Source organism: Leishmania infantum, chromosome 6 (genome assembly GCF_000002875.2).
Source record: "Leishmania infantum JPCM5 genome chromosome 6".
In the NCBI taxonomy this organism is placed as follows: domain Eukaryota; phylum Euglenozoa; class Kinetoplastea; order Trypanosomatida; family Trypanosomatidae; genus Leishmania; species Leishmania infantum.
In genome coordinates, this window is record NC_009277.2 from 450876 (window position 1) to 467869 (window position 16994).

The following is a 16994-nucleotide window of genomic DNA, read 5'->3' on the forward strand; positions in this document are numbered from 1 at the left end:
AGGGCGGATAGTGAAGCGGCTTGCAAGGTTCTCTGTGCTGCTCTCTGTGCCCCCCCTCCCGCAACGCACGTTGGACGCGCAAGCGCACACACACAGACACACACACACACACGCACACGCTATGACGACGTGGCGGAGACACGCCTCTCCCTGCGCAGCGCCTCAGCGTCCAGCGCCTACGACGTGGGAGGGAGGGGGAGCGCAGAGCGGTGTGGCGCTACGCATGTCGGCCATCAGATCCTGGATGGCGTTGCGTCAGAGCCACCCGCGGCCGCGGACACGTTTGTGGCACCCGTATGACAGGCGAAGCGTCCGCGTGCCTCGAACCTGTCTCACCCACGCCCCGGCCTTCACAGCGCCCGCTGCTGGTGTGGCGGGGAGCCTGAGGGCCGCCCCTCCCCCCCCCCCCGAGCGGGGATGCGCCAAGGCGGCGGACCTGCGAGGCGGCGGTGCGGGCAGAGGTTGAGGCAGGGGCCGTGCGCCGATGGCTGCGTCGGCGCATTGCTGTGCCGCGTGTGTCTACGGCCGGGCGTCGAGTGGCGCGGCGTTGAGCTCGTCGTGTATGGCTGAGAGATGGGCCACACGTTGGAAGCAACACGACAAAAGCACAGCGGCGCGTGGAGGGTGAGCTAAGGGAGGGAACGCCGCCGTAGGAGCGTACTGGTGGGCGGCAGAGCGAAGGAGTCATGTGCGGGCTTCTGCGAGTTACGCACCACCGCCTCCTTCCAGGGCAAACAACTGCAGCTCGAGAGAGCGACGGAAGGCGGGTGGCCGAGTCCGGCATGGCAGGAGTTGGAGCCGCGTCACAGCAGGAAAGGGAGGTCTCAAGGTCACGTAATATATCGAAAATCGCCGACGCAGCGGACCGCGTGAAGCAGCGACTGCTTGCCAGCACTTCTCCGCTGCCGCCTTGCGGACTCGGCAGGTAGCATGGTGAGATGAGGGTGGGGAATGGGTAGCCGCGGGGACGTGTTAGGGGCCCCTTTAGTGGGCGCCCTCGTGGCCACGGCACTTCGCTTTCGAAGCGCCGTGACGGTCGATGTTGGTCGTGCCATCTTGACAAGGAGAGGGAGGTGCTTCATGGCGCGCAGAGTACGTCCATGGCCCAGCACCGCCTTCCCTGCCCTCCTAAGGTACTAGTCTGTCCATCCGCCGCACCTCTTCTCCCGCTGCACCAGTCTTACACTCTCTCCATCTCGTCATTCACGGTGCCCCGCGCGTACACACGAAACCCACACATTCGCTTGCCCGTAAAGCTTTCGGTAGACCGTCTCGCGCACGACGTGGCCACGCTGTCATTCCTCGCCTGCGCGCCGTCTCTGCCTCTCCGTCTTCGACACCGATCCCCTGCCTCCACTGCCCACTGTCATGTGCGATCAGCAGTCGACCGCGAAGGTGGACCTCGAGATGCTCTTCCGCCCTGGGCGCAAGGGCGAGCTCAACGGCAAGATCCTCGATCGCGTCCGCTTCCTCGCTGCGGAGCTCGGCCTCCCCGAACTTGAGGAGAAGTTCGCACACTTGAAGGAGAGGGACGGGGCCTGGCGCACCAGCAGCGTTTCCGACAACGTCAACCTATCCGCGCACATCGATCACACGCTACTCAAGGCGGACGCCTCTCACGCGGCCATTGTGCAGCTGTGCGAGGAGGCAAAGACACATCACTTCAAGGCCATCTGCGTGAACGGCTGCCACGTGGCTCGGTGCGCGCAGCTGTTGGCCGGTTCGGAGGTGCGGTTGGGGTGCACCTGCGGCTTCCCGCTGGGCCAGATGACGCCTTCCATGAAGGTCGCCGAGGCGGCCGAGGGGATCTCGAGCGGGGCACATGAGGTGGACATGGTCATCAACGTCGGCGCCCTCAAGAGCAAGTGCTACCTCGACGTCTTCAAGGATATCAAGGGCGTCTGCGATGTGTGCGCGAGCGCAGCTGTCGTGTCGAAGGTTATTCTCGAAACCTGCCTCCTGTCTGAGGAGGAGATCATGGACGTGTGCATCATGAGTGTTGCGGCCGGCGCGACGTTCGTGAAGACCTCCACTGGCTTCAGCACGAAAGGCGCTACCCCAGAGGCAGTCGACATCATGCTAGCCGTTGTCGGCAATGCGGCTTCCGTGAAGGTGAGCGGCGGCGTGCGGGACCGCGCAACGGCGATGCAGTACGTTCAAGCCGGTGTGAAGCGCATTGGCACGAGCTCTGGTATCGCCATCGTGTCGCCCTAGAGCAACAGGACGCCCCCCCTTCCCCGAAAACCACCAGCATGCAGCGCGAGTCGGTCCCGCCCGCCCGCCCACCACCGGCACACGTTGATGCGGCGGTAGGGGGGGGGCTTTACCTGCTCCTTGGTGCAGCGGCACGCCATGGCTGCGTCATTTCACGTCTTCGCCAACGCATAGGAAGGCGCGTACTTTCTCAGTCCACCTAACCAACCAAACATTTTGTGTGCCGATGGCAATACGGCCGACACCGACGCCGTGAAGCGCACGGGCCACCGCATCGACAGCGCCGAGGACCCTCTACACACGACGAGCGTTGCCTGCTTCCGTCTCGTGGTGCCGCACTGCCGCAGATGACTGAGGCTTCAGTCAACGTCGTCTGCCGCGGCGGGCATGCGCGACGTCGTCCTTGTCCCCACGGCAAACCGTCACGGAGGGCGGTTAGGGCGAAACCGACGCGGGGAAGCTGCCGCATCGGCCACCGTGCTCGCGAAGTTCGCCGGCCTCCACTGCGCCCCTGCCGAGGACGGCTTGGTCTTATTTGAGGACCTCTAGGAAGCACTGGAACGTCCCGCAACTGCGGGACAGTCGAAAAGCAACACGAGTGCATCATCTTCACCTGCACTATCCAATTCTTCCCGCGCTGCGGCGGATTAGTGGTGGCGTGCGCGAAGGCTCTTTAGCAGCAGTCTCGGCGCCTGCAGAGGCGGCCGTAGCGCTCCGACAGGGCATGGCCAAGAGCGCCCATCGTGATCCGTCATGCCGCATTGCCGAGTACCAGGCAGACCAGGACCCCGATCTGCAGGCGCTGGAGGTCACCCTTGCGGAGATGCAGCAGCAGGTGCGGGTGATGCCGGCCAGTCGTCAACCTTGAATACCCGGACTCACGATGCGCCACGCGACTGAGGAAGCAGCACCCCTCCCCCCGCTGCCACACTGCCGCACCCCACGGCGCACGCCAGCAACGGCGTTAGTGTACGTGGCAGCTTTGGTGGACAGCTAGAGGCCGATGGCCGTGCCGCTGCTGCGGCTGGTGCTGCAGCCCCGACACCCGCGCACGGCGACAGCGCCATGCAGACAGGCGTGTCGTTAAACTGGATGCAGGCTTCGCTTCGGAAGGCCCGCGAAGTGCCGCGATAGCCGGCGTGTCGGGAGGGGGAGGCGGGACTCGCTCGAGCCGATGGTGAGAAAAATTAAGCGGCCTTGCACTTGTCTCACAGACTGGCGAGCCCCCACCTTTGCCTAGGCGCCCTGCACCATTGCGCCCGCGCGAGGGGGGCGGGGAGGAGGCACGGAGGGCCAGCGACACGTATAGACGCACCGCTGCATTACCCGTTCTGTCGAAGTTTTATGTTTCCGTCCCTCTCATCGGGCACGCGTCTCGCATCATCAAGAGGAAAAACTCAAGCGCCCTTCTCCCTGAAAACCTCAAGTCCGTCTGCCAATCGCCGTGCTCCCTGGGACCATGTGCGCACAACGCAGACGCCCTCGGGACGACCCTCGTCGAGCTTGCTCCCTCGCCGATGCTTCACTGTTCTATGTTCTCGCTCCCCAGTGGCCCTGTATTTCCTTCGCTGTTACTCTTCATTTCGAGCGCGCGAAACGGTCTGCCGCGCGCTGCACTACTCTGACTCCATCATCGTCTCCAAAAACCACGCCGACCAACACAGACGTACGCGCGTGCAGTCGCGCGCTTGGAGGACATCGCCTGCGGCGGACGAGAGGCGAGGGTGAGCGACGGCCATTCTATCGTGCACAATGGGAAACTCGTGTTGTCGTGACGAGCACCAGACGGCCGGGAAGTCCGCCGTAGTGGTGCAGGAAAGCCTTGCATTTTTCGATGCGCTGCCACCTGATGCGCAGGAGGCGACGGTGGACCACGTCTACGACGGTGACACGCTCACCATTCGCGAGCACAACCGCATGCGGGTACGGCTGCTCGGAATCGATGCACCGGAGCTGAAGGAGCGCGAGCCCTACGCGAAGGAGGCGGCCGACTACGTGAAGAGGTTATGCCCGGAAAATTCGAAGGTGTGGCTGAAGACGCCGCACGGCGGCGAGAAGGACCGGTACAACCGCATGCTCTCCCTCGTCTTCGTGTCGAGCCCGTCTGGCGGCCCCGGCTTTGTGTGCGTGAACATCGCCATCGTTGAGCAAGGCCTTGGCACCTTCTACTCCCCTGCCGGCTCCCAGGTCGACTTCCGGGGCCAGCTGCTCAAGGCACAGCAGAGCGCTATGCAGCGTAAGGTGAACATGTGGAAGAAGCAGAACCTTCGCAAGAAGGTGTTCTGCACGCCGAAGGGCATCGCCTTCCACACGTCGGACTGCCTCACTATCCAGCAGACAAGCCCGAGGAACTTGCAAACGCTGTCGGCCGCGCAGGCGCTGTCGAGGGGGTACAGCCCGTGTCGCGTGTGCAAACCGCAGCGGTAACGTACCGTAAAAGGTACGAGCTGTGCGCTGCTGCCCCGTGTGCGCGCGTGCGGACGCGAATCGAGGGACTCTGAAGCAGATGGATGATTTCCTTGCTGCCAGGTGAGTGTGTGTGTGTGTGTGTGTGGATGGGGCGAGATTGGGTGGTCGATATGGCGGATGGAGGAGGGCCGTCCCCCTTGTCGCTGCCTACGCGCTTGTCCCGCTTCGTCTCTTATCTGTGAAACCGCGTGCGCACTTGTTTCGTTGCTTCTTCACTCTGATGGCGGAGGGGACACCTCCGTGAGTGGCATCTCAGGGTCCAGTACCCCCTCCCCTATCCTATCCCTGCCACGTGCCGAGCCGCCTCTGGTGTTGACAGGGTCAAGCACCCGCGACCCAGCGAAGTCGGGGCGATGTGTCGCCACGGATGTCGGCGGTCAGGTTCCCCGCATAGGCGTTGCGTCGGAGCGCCATGCGGCAGTGAACGCGCGCCCGTGCCATCCACATGATGGGCGGAGCGTCCGCGTGCCTCGAACCTGTCCCACCCACGCCCCGGCCTTCACAGCGCCCGCTGCTGGTGTGGCGGGGAGCCTGAGGGCCGCCCCTCCCCCCCCCCGAGCGGGGATGCGCCAAGGCGGCGGACCTGCGAGGCGGCGGTGCGGGCAGAGGTTGAGGCAGGGGCCGTGCGCCGATGGCTGCGTCGGCGCATTGCTGTGCCGCGTGTGTCTACGGCCGGGCGTCGAGTGGCGCGGCGTTGAGCTCGTCGTGTATGGCTGAGAGATGGGCCACACGTTGGAAGCAACACGACAAAAGCACAGCGGCGCGTTGTTGAGTGAGCCCCCCCTCCCCGAACTCGCCATTGTGTGGCGCTCTCTCTCTCTGGGAAGTGTGTGCGGAAGAGGCACGCAGCGGTGAGAGTAAGCGCGGCGGAGGAGGTCTGCTTGCCCTGACTCACAGGCGCACGCACGGCTCTCCGCACCCATCGACGTGCAGTAGTGCCGAAACACGGCATGCATCATGGGGCCTGCGTGCCCGTGTGTGCCTGCCTTCTTTGCTTTCATGTGGTGCCTCGGCTGCGAGTACTGCAGCGCGTCGGCGTATCATCGACACGACGCGCGTCTTCAGCCGTGCCGACCCGCTGTCTTTCATGCGTGTTCCATACTCATCCTGGAAATCGCAAATAAAGCGATTTCAAGGAGCGACCGTGGCGTGCCCTCCGTCGGGTCGTCAGAGGAGGGGATCCGCCGCGCCTGCCTCCATCGATCTCCGACCATTATGCGCGTGAGCTGTAGAGAGGTGTGTCTCTCACGCTGTACAAGTGCTCTCGCCGTTCCCAGCTCGCCGCTGCATGCTAGACCTTTCCCTCAATGCCCACTTGTTGCTCACTTGCATCGGCGCGCATCGCACACACCGCCACCGCTCACACCGTTGTTGTCCTCTCAGCCCGCTCTTGCTCTCGCGCGCTTTTTCTCGGTGCCTCTTTTCCTCCGCTTGCCGCTGAACCAGACGTGCTCATTGGCCTGCCGCCCCGCCTCCCCCCCCCTTCAGAGCCGGCACTTGGGTTTGCTGCCCGCCCCCCCTCCTACCACCCCTCACTTTCCCAAGCGCTTCATCTCCCTCTTCGCTTCTGCATGATGCCCCTGGAGCGTATGCAGGTGCGGCGGCCGCCGCGCGGTGTAGAGGCGCCGGGCGACGGTCGTGGTCTTCCTGCAGCTGCTGTTCGCGGCGCGACCGCCCAAGCAACGACCACGACGGAGAGCAGTCGCTCCCACTCGCCAACCGGCACGGCGACGTCGACGGCGTCGTCTTCCTCGGCGCTGCTGCAGCAAGGCACGCTCGCTCAGCAGGCGCGCCGCTACGAGGACGAGAACATTCGATCGCTGCTTCATCAGCTGCCCAGCTCACCGAAGCAGCTGATGCGACGCCTGGAGCAGCAGCAGCAGGAAATCAATATGCTCAAGGAGACGAACATGCTCCTCAAGTCACGTGAGGTCGAGATCTCGTCGCTGACGCTGCGGCTGCAGGAGCGCATCAACGCTACCCAGAGCCAGGTCGATCACATCAAAACACAGGTTCATCTGCAGCTGTCCAACCCGATCACGGAGGAAGAGTATCAGCGCATCGAGTCGCTCACAGAGGCGCAGCGCGACCTCGTCGACGTCATGAAGCTTGGCATCTATCGTCAGCTCGGATCCCTGCGCGCGTCGCAGCAGGCGGCAACGAAGCGGGCCGCCGAGCTGAGCACGTCGCTGGCGCAACTGCAGCAGGAGAACAGCGACATGAAGGTGCGCCTGGCCGAGTGCGAGTCCCAAGGCGGGACGGAAAAGGAGAAGGCGGAGAGGATGGCGCGGCAGATCGAAAACCAGCAGGCTCGCATCGCTGAGCTGGAGGGCCACATCGCGTCCCTCGAGGCAAAGAACAGGTCCATGTACGTGGATCAGGAGCAGTTCCTCTCGGCGAAGCTGACGGCACAGATCAAGACGGACGAAGTGGCGCGTCTGTCGGTGCGGCTGGAGGAGTCGGAGATGGACACGCAGCGGTACCGCGCCAATGCCGAGTGCACGGAGCAGAAGCTGGACATCCTGAAGTCAGAGTACTACGAGTTGAAGCTGCGCAACGGACAGCGTGTTCTCGAGCTCGAGAACGCCTTGAAGGCGTCGGAGGAGAAGCTCAAGACACTCGGCGACCTCGAGATGGAGTCGCAGTTGTTCATCTCCAATCTGGCGACATCCTCGCAGGGCGATGTGGCCTTCAGCACTGACCCCGCAGACACGTCCGCTGGTCGTCCGACAGACGCTTACGAAGGGTGGCTTGCCCTGCCCCGCTCCCGCAAGCTGGCTCACACCCTTGTTGTCACGAAGCGCTGCCTGCACTTGGAGAACAAGGTTGCGGCGCTGGAGCACGACCTCAACTTCAAGCAAGCGCAAGTGGCTCGCCTGCAGGTCGCCCTCGACGGCGCCCGCGACGCGCTGCATAACATCAACAGCCCCTACGTGCTCGTGGAGAAGGCGATGACGGAGCTTACGGACGAGAACGAGGCGCTGAAGCAGAAGGTGAACATCCTGGAGCAAGACAAGAAGGAGCTGCAGCTCAAGGTGCAGCAATATGGAAGCAGCCTGCGCACCTTGACGCACCATCGCCAAGAGCTACTTCGCATCAAGAAGCTACTTCGTCAGCTGGGGCTTCGCGAAGGATTCGTGCTCCCCACGGTCGACGAGGAGACGAGGCAGATGGAGAGTCAGCAGCCTGAAACTGGGAAAACGCGGCACACGCGTAGTGGGAGTGCAAGCGGCGGTGACTTCACCTCCTCCACACAGCCAAGGGCGTCGATGGGGTCATCGGCCAGCGAGGCGCGCCGCGCTTTTGGCAAGGAGTCGCCTGGCTCGTTCGGCGCTCTTCGGCCAATCGAGATGACTTTTTGAGCGGCGGCACGCTGACGATGCGCGTGCGTCTCGCGTTGTCGTTGCCACATAGAAGAACGGCTGGGCGGGGGCCGGGCGGGAGTGGGGGAATCGTTTTCGGAGCACGCCAATGCGGGACTCGGAGCGACGCGCACAGATGCCGTCGCATCATTCACTGGTTCCTATTGCACTTGCACTTCACGGGAGCTCCGCCTGCGGGCAGAAGCGAGCGAACGGGAAGAAGGACTCTTCCCGCCTGCGCCCTCCTCTCTGTGCCTCCGCACTCCCCAGCCACTATAGACCATGTGATGTCTGCTTGTTCGTGTAGGTGTATGTCTGTGAGTGCCGATGTGGTGTTTTGCGTGCACCAATCCTCTGTGCACCTGTACGGCGGTTACGAGGAACGCGCGACGAGTGCCACACGCTCGCGCTTGCGGGTAGCGTGGGCATGAGAGGGTGGCGCATGTGGTGCGCACGGAGAGAACGACGGGTGTGCGACTGGGGAACGGGAAGGGGAGGGGGAGGGCGGCATCAGCACACTCTGCTGCCGGTGGCGCTTCCTCCTGTTTGCCTTCCACTCACTTATGTGTCTCCCTGCCGCCGCCTCGACAGGGCCCCCTCAGCACGACCACGCATCGATGTATCGCCCGTGCCTCCCTATCACGCGGGTCGACCTCTCTCGGCGTTCGTCCCAGATCGGCCTCCAGGCACGAAGGCATCAGGTCTATGGCTAAGAAGTCAGCACAGGCTCCGCGTAGCCTCTCTCTCTCTATCGCTGTCTTCGTGGCAATGTTCCACGGGAAGGGAAGAGGGGGGAGGAGCTGATGATGACTCCCACCCATGCGGGGCGTGTGTCTGCGCATCTGCTCGCTCTTGCCCATCCTCCCTTACTTGACCTACCGAGCTTTTTCTCTCCACACCTCCCTTAACCTGTGGGCCCGCACTCGAAGTCCAACGCAAGAGGTGAGTCTACTCCCGCCCTTCTGCAGTCTTCACACACGTCTGCACGCACCGATACGCGCATCTCCATCTTTTCATTCCTTGCTGCTGTCATCAGCGTGCGGTCCATCCCGCCACCCGCACTTGCGCATCCGACGTCTCGCTCTCTCTCCCCTTCCCCTTTCGAGGAGGAGAACCTCTCCCCGCGCAGCGCTCTCACCATGCTGCAGGCCGCAACGAATTCAAACGTGTTGCCGCTGAGCGGCGGCCGCAGCGCGCTGAACCACGGCTACTCGATGCACACCCTCGCGCGCAAGCGCTTCAGGGAGAACACGTCTGCCTTAGCGGTGACGGTCGGCTTCGTGCTGCCGGCGTTGAACGGGGTCAACAAACAGCTGGACAAGCACGTCGACGCCGGGACGGATGTTTCCATGGATGAGCTGATGCAGATCTTTGCCAAGTCTGGCAAGGATGCGGCGGCACTGTACGCCGATCGCATGGCGCGCATCGCCTGTCAGACGGGCCTGGCCTGCGCCCTCATCGAAAGCAAGTCCGCCTACTGCAATGCCGCCGTATACCTCTGGGACCTGTACCCCCGCCTGCACCAGCGGTACGTCGGCGCCGTGCTCAGCTGGCTGCGCATCCCTGTCTTTGTGAGCAGCCTGCTGGGCCCGCACCCAACGACGCAGGACGTAGCTTTCCTGCAAGCCCGCGTATCGGGCGTCTGCGCCTTCGAGGACAGCCTCCGCCGCGACACCATTACTCTGTTCGGTGACCTCCTCGTTGACACGGCGCGAATATTGATCCGCCGCGATGTGGACAACCCGTCCGAGGCCGTTGCCCGGCAGGCGGTGCTGCGCGTGACCGTCACCGTTGTCGGCGCCGTTGGCGCCGGCTTGGGTCGCGCTGCCGCTGGGGAGCGTGGTGAATACTGGGGCAACATCGCCGGCGTGATGGCGGGCCCTGCAGTTGCGGTGCAGCTGTGGACAGCGGTAAGGAAGATGCGCATGCTGCGCCCGCGCCGTGCCGTCGACGCCACCAAGAGCCATCGACACCGTCACAGCACGTCTGAAGGCTCGAGGGCTGCTGCCGCCACCGCCGGCGGTGCGCCCGCCACGGCGAAGGCGTAGCACATCAGGAACAGAGAAGAGGGCGCCACAAAGTCGGCTTGCACGGAGACGGTGTCCTCGGTGCAGCATGCGTGAAGGTTCGAAGTGCTTACATGAAAAGGAGCGCTTCGGTGTCGCGCCGCATGGTTGCCCACGTCGCCGCCGCCGCCGCCTCAATCAGATAGACTTGTGTCCACCCACCTGCCCTACTGCCGTTCCTACGTTGCGCTCACATAGACATGCATGCGGCCCTGCACCACACACACACCTCGTTATCCATCTGCGCTGTGGTTGTGTTCCTTCTTTAGCGGCCCTGATGGCGGAGGGGACACCTCCGTGAGTGGCATCTCAGGGTCCAGTACCCCCTCCCCTATCCTATCCCTGCCACGTGCCGAGCCGCCTCTGGTGTTGACAGGGTCAAGCACCCGCGACCCAGCGAAGTCGGGGCGATGTGTCGCCACGGATGTCGGCGGTCAGGTTCCCCGCATAGGCGTTGCGTCGGAGCGCCATGCGGCAGTGAACGCGCGCCCGTGCCATCCACATGATGGGCGGAGCGTCCGCGTGCCTCGAACCTGTCCCACCCACGCCCCGGCCTTCACAGCGCCCACTGCTGGTGTGGCGGGGAGCCTGAGAGCCGCCCCTCCCCCCCCCCCGAGCGGGGATGCGCCAAGGCGGCGGACCTGCGAGGCGGCGGTGCGGGCAGAGGTTGAGGCAGGGGCCGTGCGCCGATGGCTGCGTCGGCGCATTGCTGTGCCGCGTGTGTCTACGGCCGGGCGTCGAGTGGCGCGGCGTTGAGCTCGTCGTGTATGGCTGAGAGATGGGCCACACGTTGAAGTTGCGCATTTCGTTGTAAAAGCTTGTAGTGAGGGGAGGAGAGGCGGCCGGCGCGCCCCGTCAACCCGCGATTCTCCCTCGTGTGTTTCAAAGTCTCCACAGGGTCGTGAAGAGAGATCGGAGATCGCTGAAACGTTGCTGGGCTTTTCCAGACTGACAAGTGGCCGCCGTCCAGAGCACGCGCGCATCAGGCCGTCTCCTCGGCGTCCAAGGACAGGGCCGTGATGTGCGCGTTTTCATGATCCGAAAACTCACCCCCTCCTTGCCTGCATGACCTCTTGGGTCTATCTTGTCCTCCGCTTGCACGGCATGGCAGCTGCAATGCACACGCACGCCCCTCTCGCTCGCTGCACTCTCTCCTCCCCTCTCTTCCTGCAGACGGCGCGCCAGCTCAACAGAACGAGTGTTTTAGGCTCATCGTTTCACCAGTCACCACCCCGACAGAGACCGCCACCGTCAAGCATGTTGGGTGCACCGAGTCCGGCAGCAGGCGAATTCAGACGCCGTCTTGCACGGCTTCAGGGGTGAAGGGCAGACTAGGCAGCAGAGGCACTAACGGGCCGAAGATCCTGGCCGCCCTCTCCGCGCCGAGGGGCAGCACCATCCGCGAGAACCCTCAAAAAACTCGGAAGACAGGGCTGCCCGTCGGGTGGCCCGCTGATCGGCAGGTGGCACTGGAATACCGTTTCCGATAAACCGCGCAACACGGCTGCCGCGCTCACGCCTCGCTCTGCCTCGGGCCCTCTTCTCCACATCCGCTCACGCTGCCCTTTCCCGCTAAGTGTCTCCTCTATCTCTCTTTTCCCTCGCCTCTCCACGTGTTTTGCGGTGAGGCGTTGAAGGAGGGCATGCCCCCATCCTTCGAGAGATCGAATACCACCGGCGTCTGCGGCGTGGCGGGGGTGGCTGCAACGCCAATGGAGGCATGCTACACGTCTTCGGCGAGGAGGGCGCGAACGGGTGGGGAAGAGGATGAAGGGATGTCGCCGTTTCGGCGGGAGCTGCAGCGCTTCGGGACGCACCGCAACCACCCGTAAACAACAACAGAATAACGCACACGCGCCCGCGTGCTTCGGAGGATCAGCGCTGGTGGCTGCGCGTGGGCACACACACGCACACGCATACGCACGAACTTCATTCGAAGTCGTTTCCCCGTCTCGCATTCTTCTCTTTGTGGTGCACCCCTGACATGAACACCACTGCCGGCGTCGCTCCGTGTCCACCGGTGGCGCTCCTGCCATGGCACCTCTTCACCACAGCCCACCCGCTCTCTGTCCCCTCCCGTGCATGACACGCACACTCTCCCCCCCCCACACACGCACACACGTCAGTGCGTACGTGTTGTACAAGTACGCGCGTCTTGCTCCCCTTGCATCTTCCCGTTACGATCGCGGCCCGCGTTGGCGTGTGTGTGTCGCGTCCGTGCCACTGCTCTTGCCTGCCTCGCTTGTGCGCTGCGTTCTCTCCCGCACTTACTTTGTTCGGGCACTCTCTTGGGCGCCGTTGGGCACGCCGCATCGCGCTCATCCACGATGCCTTCGCGCTCGCAGGGGACGGCCTCGCTGGGCGGCAGCGTGGCTGATGAGGAGCACTCCTTGCGTGGGCGCCACGGCGCGGGCTGTCGCGGTTGCGTCGGCGAGGATTTCCACGGACGCCCTGCCTCCCGCCCCCTCTCGCCCTCCGCTGCTCCCGAGCGTCCCCGTCCACTGTCGCGCGGCGTCGACTCGTCGAGGAACCTGTCCTTTAAGTTTGGCGAAGACGCGCGCTTCTCCGGATCGGAACCCTACTCAGGCCGTGCCACGGCAGCCCCCGCCGCAACGGGGAAGGGCGGTGGTAGCGCAGATGCCGGTGCCGCACTCGCCGGCGGATGTACGGCAGGTGCGGAGTGCCCCAGCAGAGGCGGTGGCAACGCTGCCATGGCTAGCTTCGTGAGCGAACTCCACGTTACGCACAACGGCATCGCAATACCGCCCATTCACGGAATACCACGCCCCGGAGGGCTGCCGTCCGAGAAACCGGCCGAGTATGCGAAGGTGAAGGACTGTCGAGCACCGCAGCGGCTGCGGATGCCGGCCAAGGGAGCTTTCTCCAACGCGACCAGTCTCGCCGTCCTTCAGCGGGTGCAGTCGCTGGTGAACGAACGCCAGGTAGAGCCGGCAGGGTGGACGCCGATCGAGCCGTCGCCGATGCGCGTCGGCGCTGTCGGCGACGACGATACAGCGGAGGAGGGGTCCGTGGCGCAGATGCACCGGCGCGCCGCATCCCCGGATGGAAAATGGCCAGAAGTGGAATGGGCTGCGAGAGACCCTCGCGTCAGTGCCGCACGCTCACCCTCTCTGGCCCCCCACGGGTTTTCCGAGGCGTTGTTGATGCCATCGGACGCGATGATGGTTGCTGAGAAGTCGGAGGGCGATGCAGCAGCGATGGCGACGACACACGCCATGCAGTACGCCGAGGACCGAGGCGGCGTAGAAGAGAAAGCGGCGCGCGTTCGGAGCTTCATGCCGGTGCGGCAACACCTGCGGCAGCAGCAGCAGCAACAATACCATCACGAGGGCCGGACAACCCTAGCACACGCGCGGGCGCCGACACGCTCTGCATCGCCCCCTAAACTCCCCTGTAATGAAGGTAACATCCAAAATGATAGTGATAACGAACAGTCGCCCCACCGCCAGCGCACGGCAGCGCCGATCGCATCCGCGCGCTGCGGCGACTCGATGGACGATATTGCTCCGTGCGCGATCCGAACCGCCGCCTCGGCACAGCGCTCCCTTGCCTGCAAACTCACCTCCGGCAGGTCGCAAGACCCGCCGTCTGCCTATCGCCCTGATAGAGCCCCCGCACCCGCGGCGGCGAAAGTCACGGCTAGTGCGGACCGCAAGCCCTCGGCACGAATGCCGCGTGGCTTCGAGCTTTTCATTGAGAAGGGACAGCAGCGCCGCGCCGAGGCTGAGCGCGCACAACACGCACGCGCTGCCGAGGCTGCCGGCGAGCCCTTGGCTGCCGCCTCTGCGCAGCATCATAGCAACGGCGGCACTGCGCCCTCGACGGGCGACCGGGCCACCACGCGGCTGCGCATGATGTCGGTTATGCCGCTGCCACGCGGGTACGAGATGCACGCGCGGCAAGGGCAGTCACGACGTGCCAAAGCGGTGCGCGAGGAGGAGGAGCGCCGTACCGGCGACATCGTCAGCTGCACGCACCATCCGCGGGTGAGCCGCCACAGAATCGTGTCCTCTTCCTCCGCACACAGCGCCCGCGCCATACGGCGATCCCCACACCCCCAACCGCACACATCAGCGGCAGCAGAGGAAGACGGCGCACCGACTGCCGAGACACTGCCCCTGTCGGTCTTTGAGCGCCTCACCAGGAAAGCCGAAGGACGCGATCATCGCCCGCTACAGCTCGAGGAGCGCTGCGCGCCATCGCACCAGTCGCATTCCTTCAAGTTCGCGGCTGCTGCTGCAGCCGCGGCGGAGGACGAGCATGGTGGTTCCATGAAAGGAGGCGCTGCCGCTGCCTACAAGCATAGAGCGGCCCGGCAAACGAGGGAAGGAGGTGCGCAGCGCCACAAGGCTCGTGGTGCTGGTCGCAACGTTTTCGACGACCTCCACGCGCAAGCACGCAAGGGTGCGCAGGCCGCTCCTGCCGCATCCGCATCCCCCAGGAGCCTCGGCTCACAGGTGCATGGGAGGGGTGCAGCATCTGGGCGCGCGTCGGCGATGGCGCCGAACAAAACGGAGACGGGATCGGCCGCAGCGGGCGAGGCGGGGGCAGAGGTGACGGCGCACAGGAGGTCGCAAGCGGAGATTGAGCAGCACCTGGCACATATGATGAGCCGCGAGGCGGAGCACCGCGCCAAGTGGGAGAAGCACCTCGTGGCCCAAGCGGCCGAGGAGGAGCAGACTAGAAATGGGCACGTGGTGCTGAACCCAAAGACGGACGAGTTGGCTGAGCGGGCGCGGACTCGGTACCGCATTCGCGAGGAGCGGGAAAAGCAGCAGCGTGAGCGTGAGGAGGTGCAGAAGGCGGCGGCAGCAGCAAAGAGGGCGCCTCAGCGCAGCGCAAGCCAACGCCAGGCACCTCGGTTTCCGAAGCCTGCCGAGGAAGGCGAGCAGGCAGCACACAAGGCTGTGTGGGGGACAGAGCCGACACCAACAGCAGCAGCACCGGTCAGCTGTGCCGCCACGGACTACTTCTACAAGCGCCAGCTGCACGCAAAGGAGCGCAAGCAGCGCCACCTTGAGCAGCTGCGGCTGGAGCGTGCCGAGGAGGAGCTCAGCGAGTGCACGTTTCACCCACGAATCAACGAGGCGGCTGGGAAGATGGCGCAGCGCCTTGTTGTGGAGTCCTTCCAGGGCGACTACGTGGTCAACGTGCCCGATAGATTCGCGCCAGCCACGACGCCATGGAAGCAGGTGGTCGGCTCTGACGGGCGCGCTGGGAGCGTGCCGCAGCTCGCCGAGTACTGCGACGCTCACGGTCATAGCCTGCTCGCCAGCTCGCGCAGCGGCAGCTTCTTTGGGGACCTGAGCCGAGCATCGCCACCGGCGCACTACGACGTGCCGTGCCCCTCGGAGACGCCGCGTCCGCGCTCGGCGGAGCGCGGGCTCGACTCTTGTGCTGGGATGGATTATGACGATGATCACATCCACAGGAACACCGAGAGCTCCACCTACGGTGTGCACGCCGTGGCGTCGCTGGAAAGGGAGGTGACGACGCTGCCATGTCATCCGTCTGGCCCGCTGGCGGAACAGCTCCGGAGCCTGGAAGAGATGCTGCGCGAGTGGAAGGAGATCGAACGCGAGTGCTCGCCCATCGCAAAGCAGCCCCGCAAGGCCGGCATTGTCGAGTAGGTCGAGCAGGTGCCGCCGAAGCAGGAAAAGAGTGAAGGCGAAAGGGGAGGGGGAAGGGCGGACGGCGCCGCATCGCGGTTAGGCAGACATGCTGCCCTCCGTGTACGCGCCGCGTTCTGCGCGAGCGCTCACGCCCTTCCTTCTTCCTCTCCTCACAGCCTACCGCACGGCTCGGGCCTGCGGGTGGGAGGAGGAGGGCGCCGTTGCACAGCCACACGTCTAAGAGCGGCTCTTCTCTCTGTCTGGTGCGGTTTGCTGCTCCGTTTCTGCGGGTGCGCGCGTGTATGTACGCTGGGCACGCCGGCCGACACACCAACAGGACACCCTTCTCTCTTCTGCACCGCAGCGACACGCGTCCTCATCGCTAAATTTCTGTTTATGCGTTTTCCATGTCTCTGAAGAGTTGGCAATGAGGGCGCTCCGGCAAACGGTGCCTGACACGTCCCTCTCCCGTCCTCCGCTCCCCTCCGTGACGCCGGTGCAGCAGCTGCTGCTGCTGCGCGCGTCGTGGCCACAACCATTGGGGAGGAGGGGGGAGGGATAGGCAGGCGGATATCCGTTGATGTTTCCGTTTTCTGCGGCGGCTGCCCTGTGTCTGTGTACGCGCCTGTGTGCCTGTCGCCCGTGTGCGAGTGGCTCCTCACGTCTTTTTCCGGCTGTTGCGGCCAGCGACGTCGTCACGGTGATGGGGTCATGGTGCGTGCATTTTCACTCGGCCCGCCCACCCGCCAGACGGAAAGCCTGCTGACGGTCTTGCGCCCTTCAGCTGGCCGCCTTGGCTCCCCCCTCCCCCGAGTGCCTCCCCTCTTCCTCTGCACCCATCTCCCGCGCGATCTCTGGCACACCCCTCAGCGCACACGAACGCAGCGAGCCTTCATCATCGGCATCGTCTTATGCTTTGCGCATGCGTGCAGGTGTGTGCGCTGGGGCACGCGTATCCGCCTTTTTCATGTTGCTGCCACATATTGTTTTTCCTTTTTTGGACCTGCTCCACAGGAGCTGCTGATCACGATGCGGATGGAACCCTCGCCCGCGCCTCTGCCACACCACCTCCCCTCCATTGCACGCATGAGCTTGTGAAGAGACTTGCGTGTGAGAGTGTGCCGTTGTCGATGCACCTCCCCCCTTCACCCCCACCCACCCCTCCCTTCTGTTGGCGCGTGCATCATCAACGACGTGCCGAGCCCAAAACTCTGTACCGCGGCATTAAATCTCTTGACATCTTCTTGTGG

The 16994-nt window shown here is 64.4% G+C and overlaps 5 protein-coding genes across 5 annotated transcripts; all 5 read left to right on the forward strand.

Moving 5' to 3' along the window:
* Positions 1-1368: 1368 nt before the first annotated feature.
* LINJ_06_1110 (putative deoxyribose-phosphate aldolase) lies at positions 1369-2214 on the forward strand (the record flags this gene model as incomplete). Its single annotated transcript, XM_001463153.1, has 1 exon — positions 1369-2214. The coding sequence occupies one exon, from the start codon at positions 1369-1371 to the stop codon at positions 2212-2214; it is 846 nt and encodes a 281-aa protein (XP_001463190.1).
* Positions 2215-3966: 1752 nt separating this feature from the next.
* LINJ_06_1120 (hypothetical protein, unknown function) lies at positions 3967-4641 on the forward strand (the record flags this gene model as incomplete). The annotated part of the gene is made up of 1 exon (XM_001463154.1): positions 3967-4641. The coding sequence occupies one exon, from the start codon at positions 3967-3969 to the stop codon at positions 4639-4641; it is 675 nt and encodes a 224-aa protein (XP_001463191.1).
* Positions 4642-6257: 1616 nt separating this feature from the next.
* LINJ_06_1130 (conserved hypothetical protein) lies at positions 6258-8045 on the forward strand (the record flags this gene model as incomplete). Its single annotated transcript, XM_001463155.1, has 1 exon — positions 6258-8045. The coding sequence occupies one exon, from the start codon at positions 6258-6260 to the stop codon at positions 8043-8045; it is 1788 nt and encodes a 595-aa protein (XP_001463192.1).
* A 1139-nt stretch (positions 8046-9184) lies between these two features.
* LINJ_06_1140 (conserved hypothetical protein) lies at positions 9185-10093 on the forward strand (the record flags this gene model as incomplete). Its single annotated transcript, XM_001463156.2, has 1 exon — positions 9185-10093. One exon carries the CDS (start codon positions 9185-9187, stop codon positions 10091-10093), a length of 909 nt encoding a protein of 302 aa, XP_001463193.2.
* A 2345-nt stretch (positions 10094-12438) lies between these two features.
* On the forward strand, positions 12439-15762 carry LINJ_06_1150 (conserved hypothetical protein; the record flags this gene model as incomplete). The annotated part of the gene is made up of 1 exon (XM_001463157.2): positions 12439-15762. The coding sequence occupies one exon, from the start codon at positions 12439-12441 to the stop codon at positions 15760-15762; it is 3324 nt and encodes a 1107-aa protein (XP_001463194.2).
* Positions 15763-16994: the final 1232 nt, after the last annotated feature.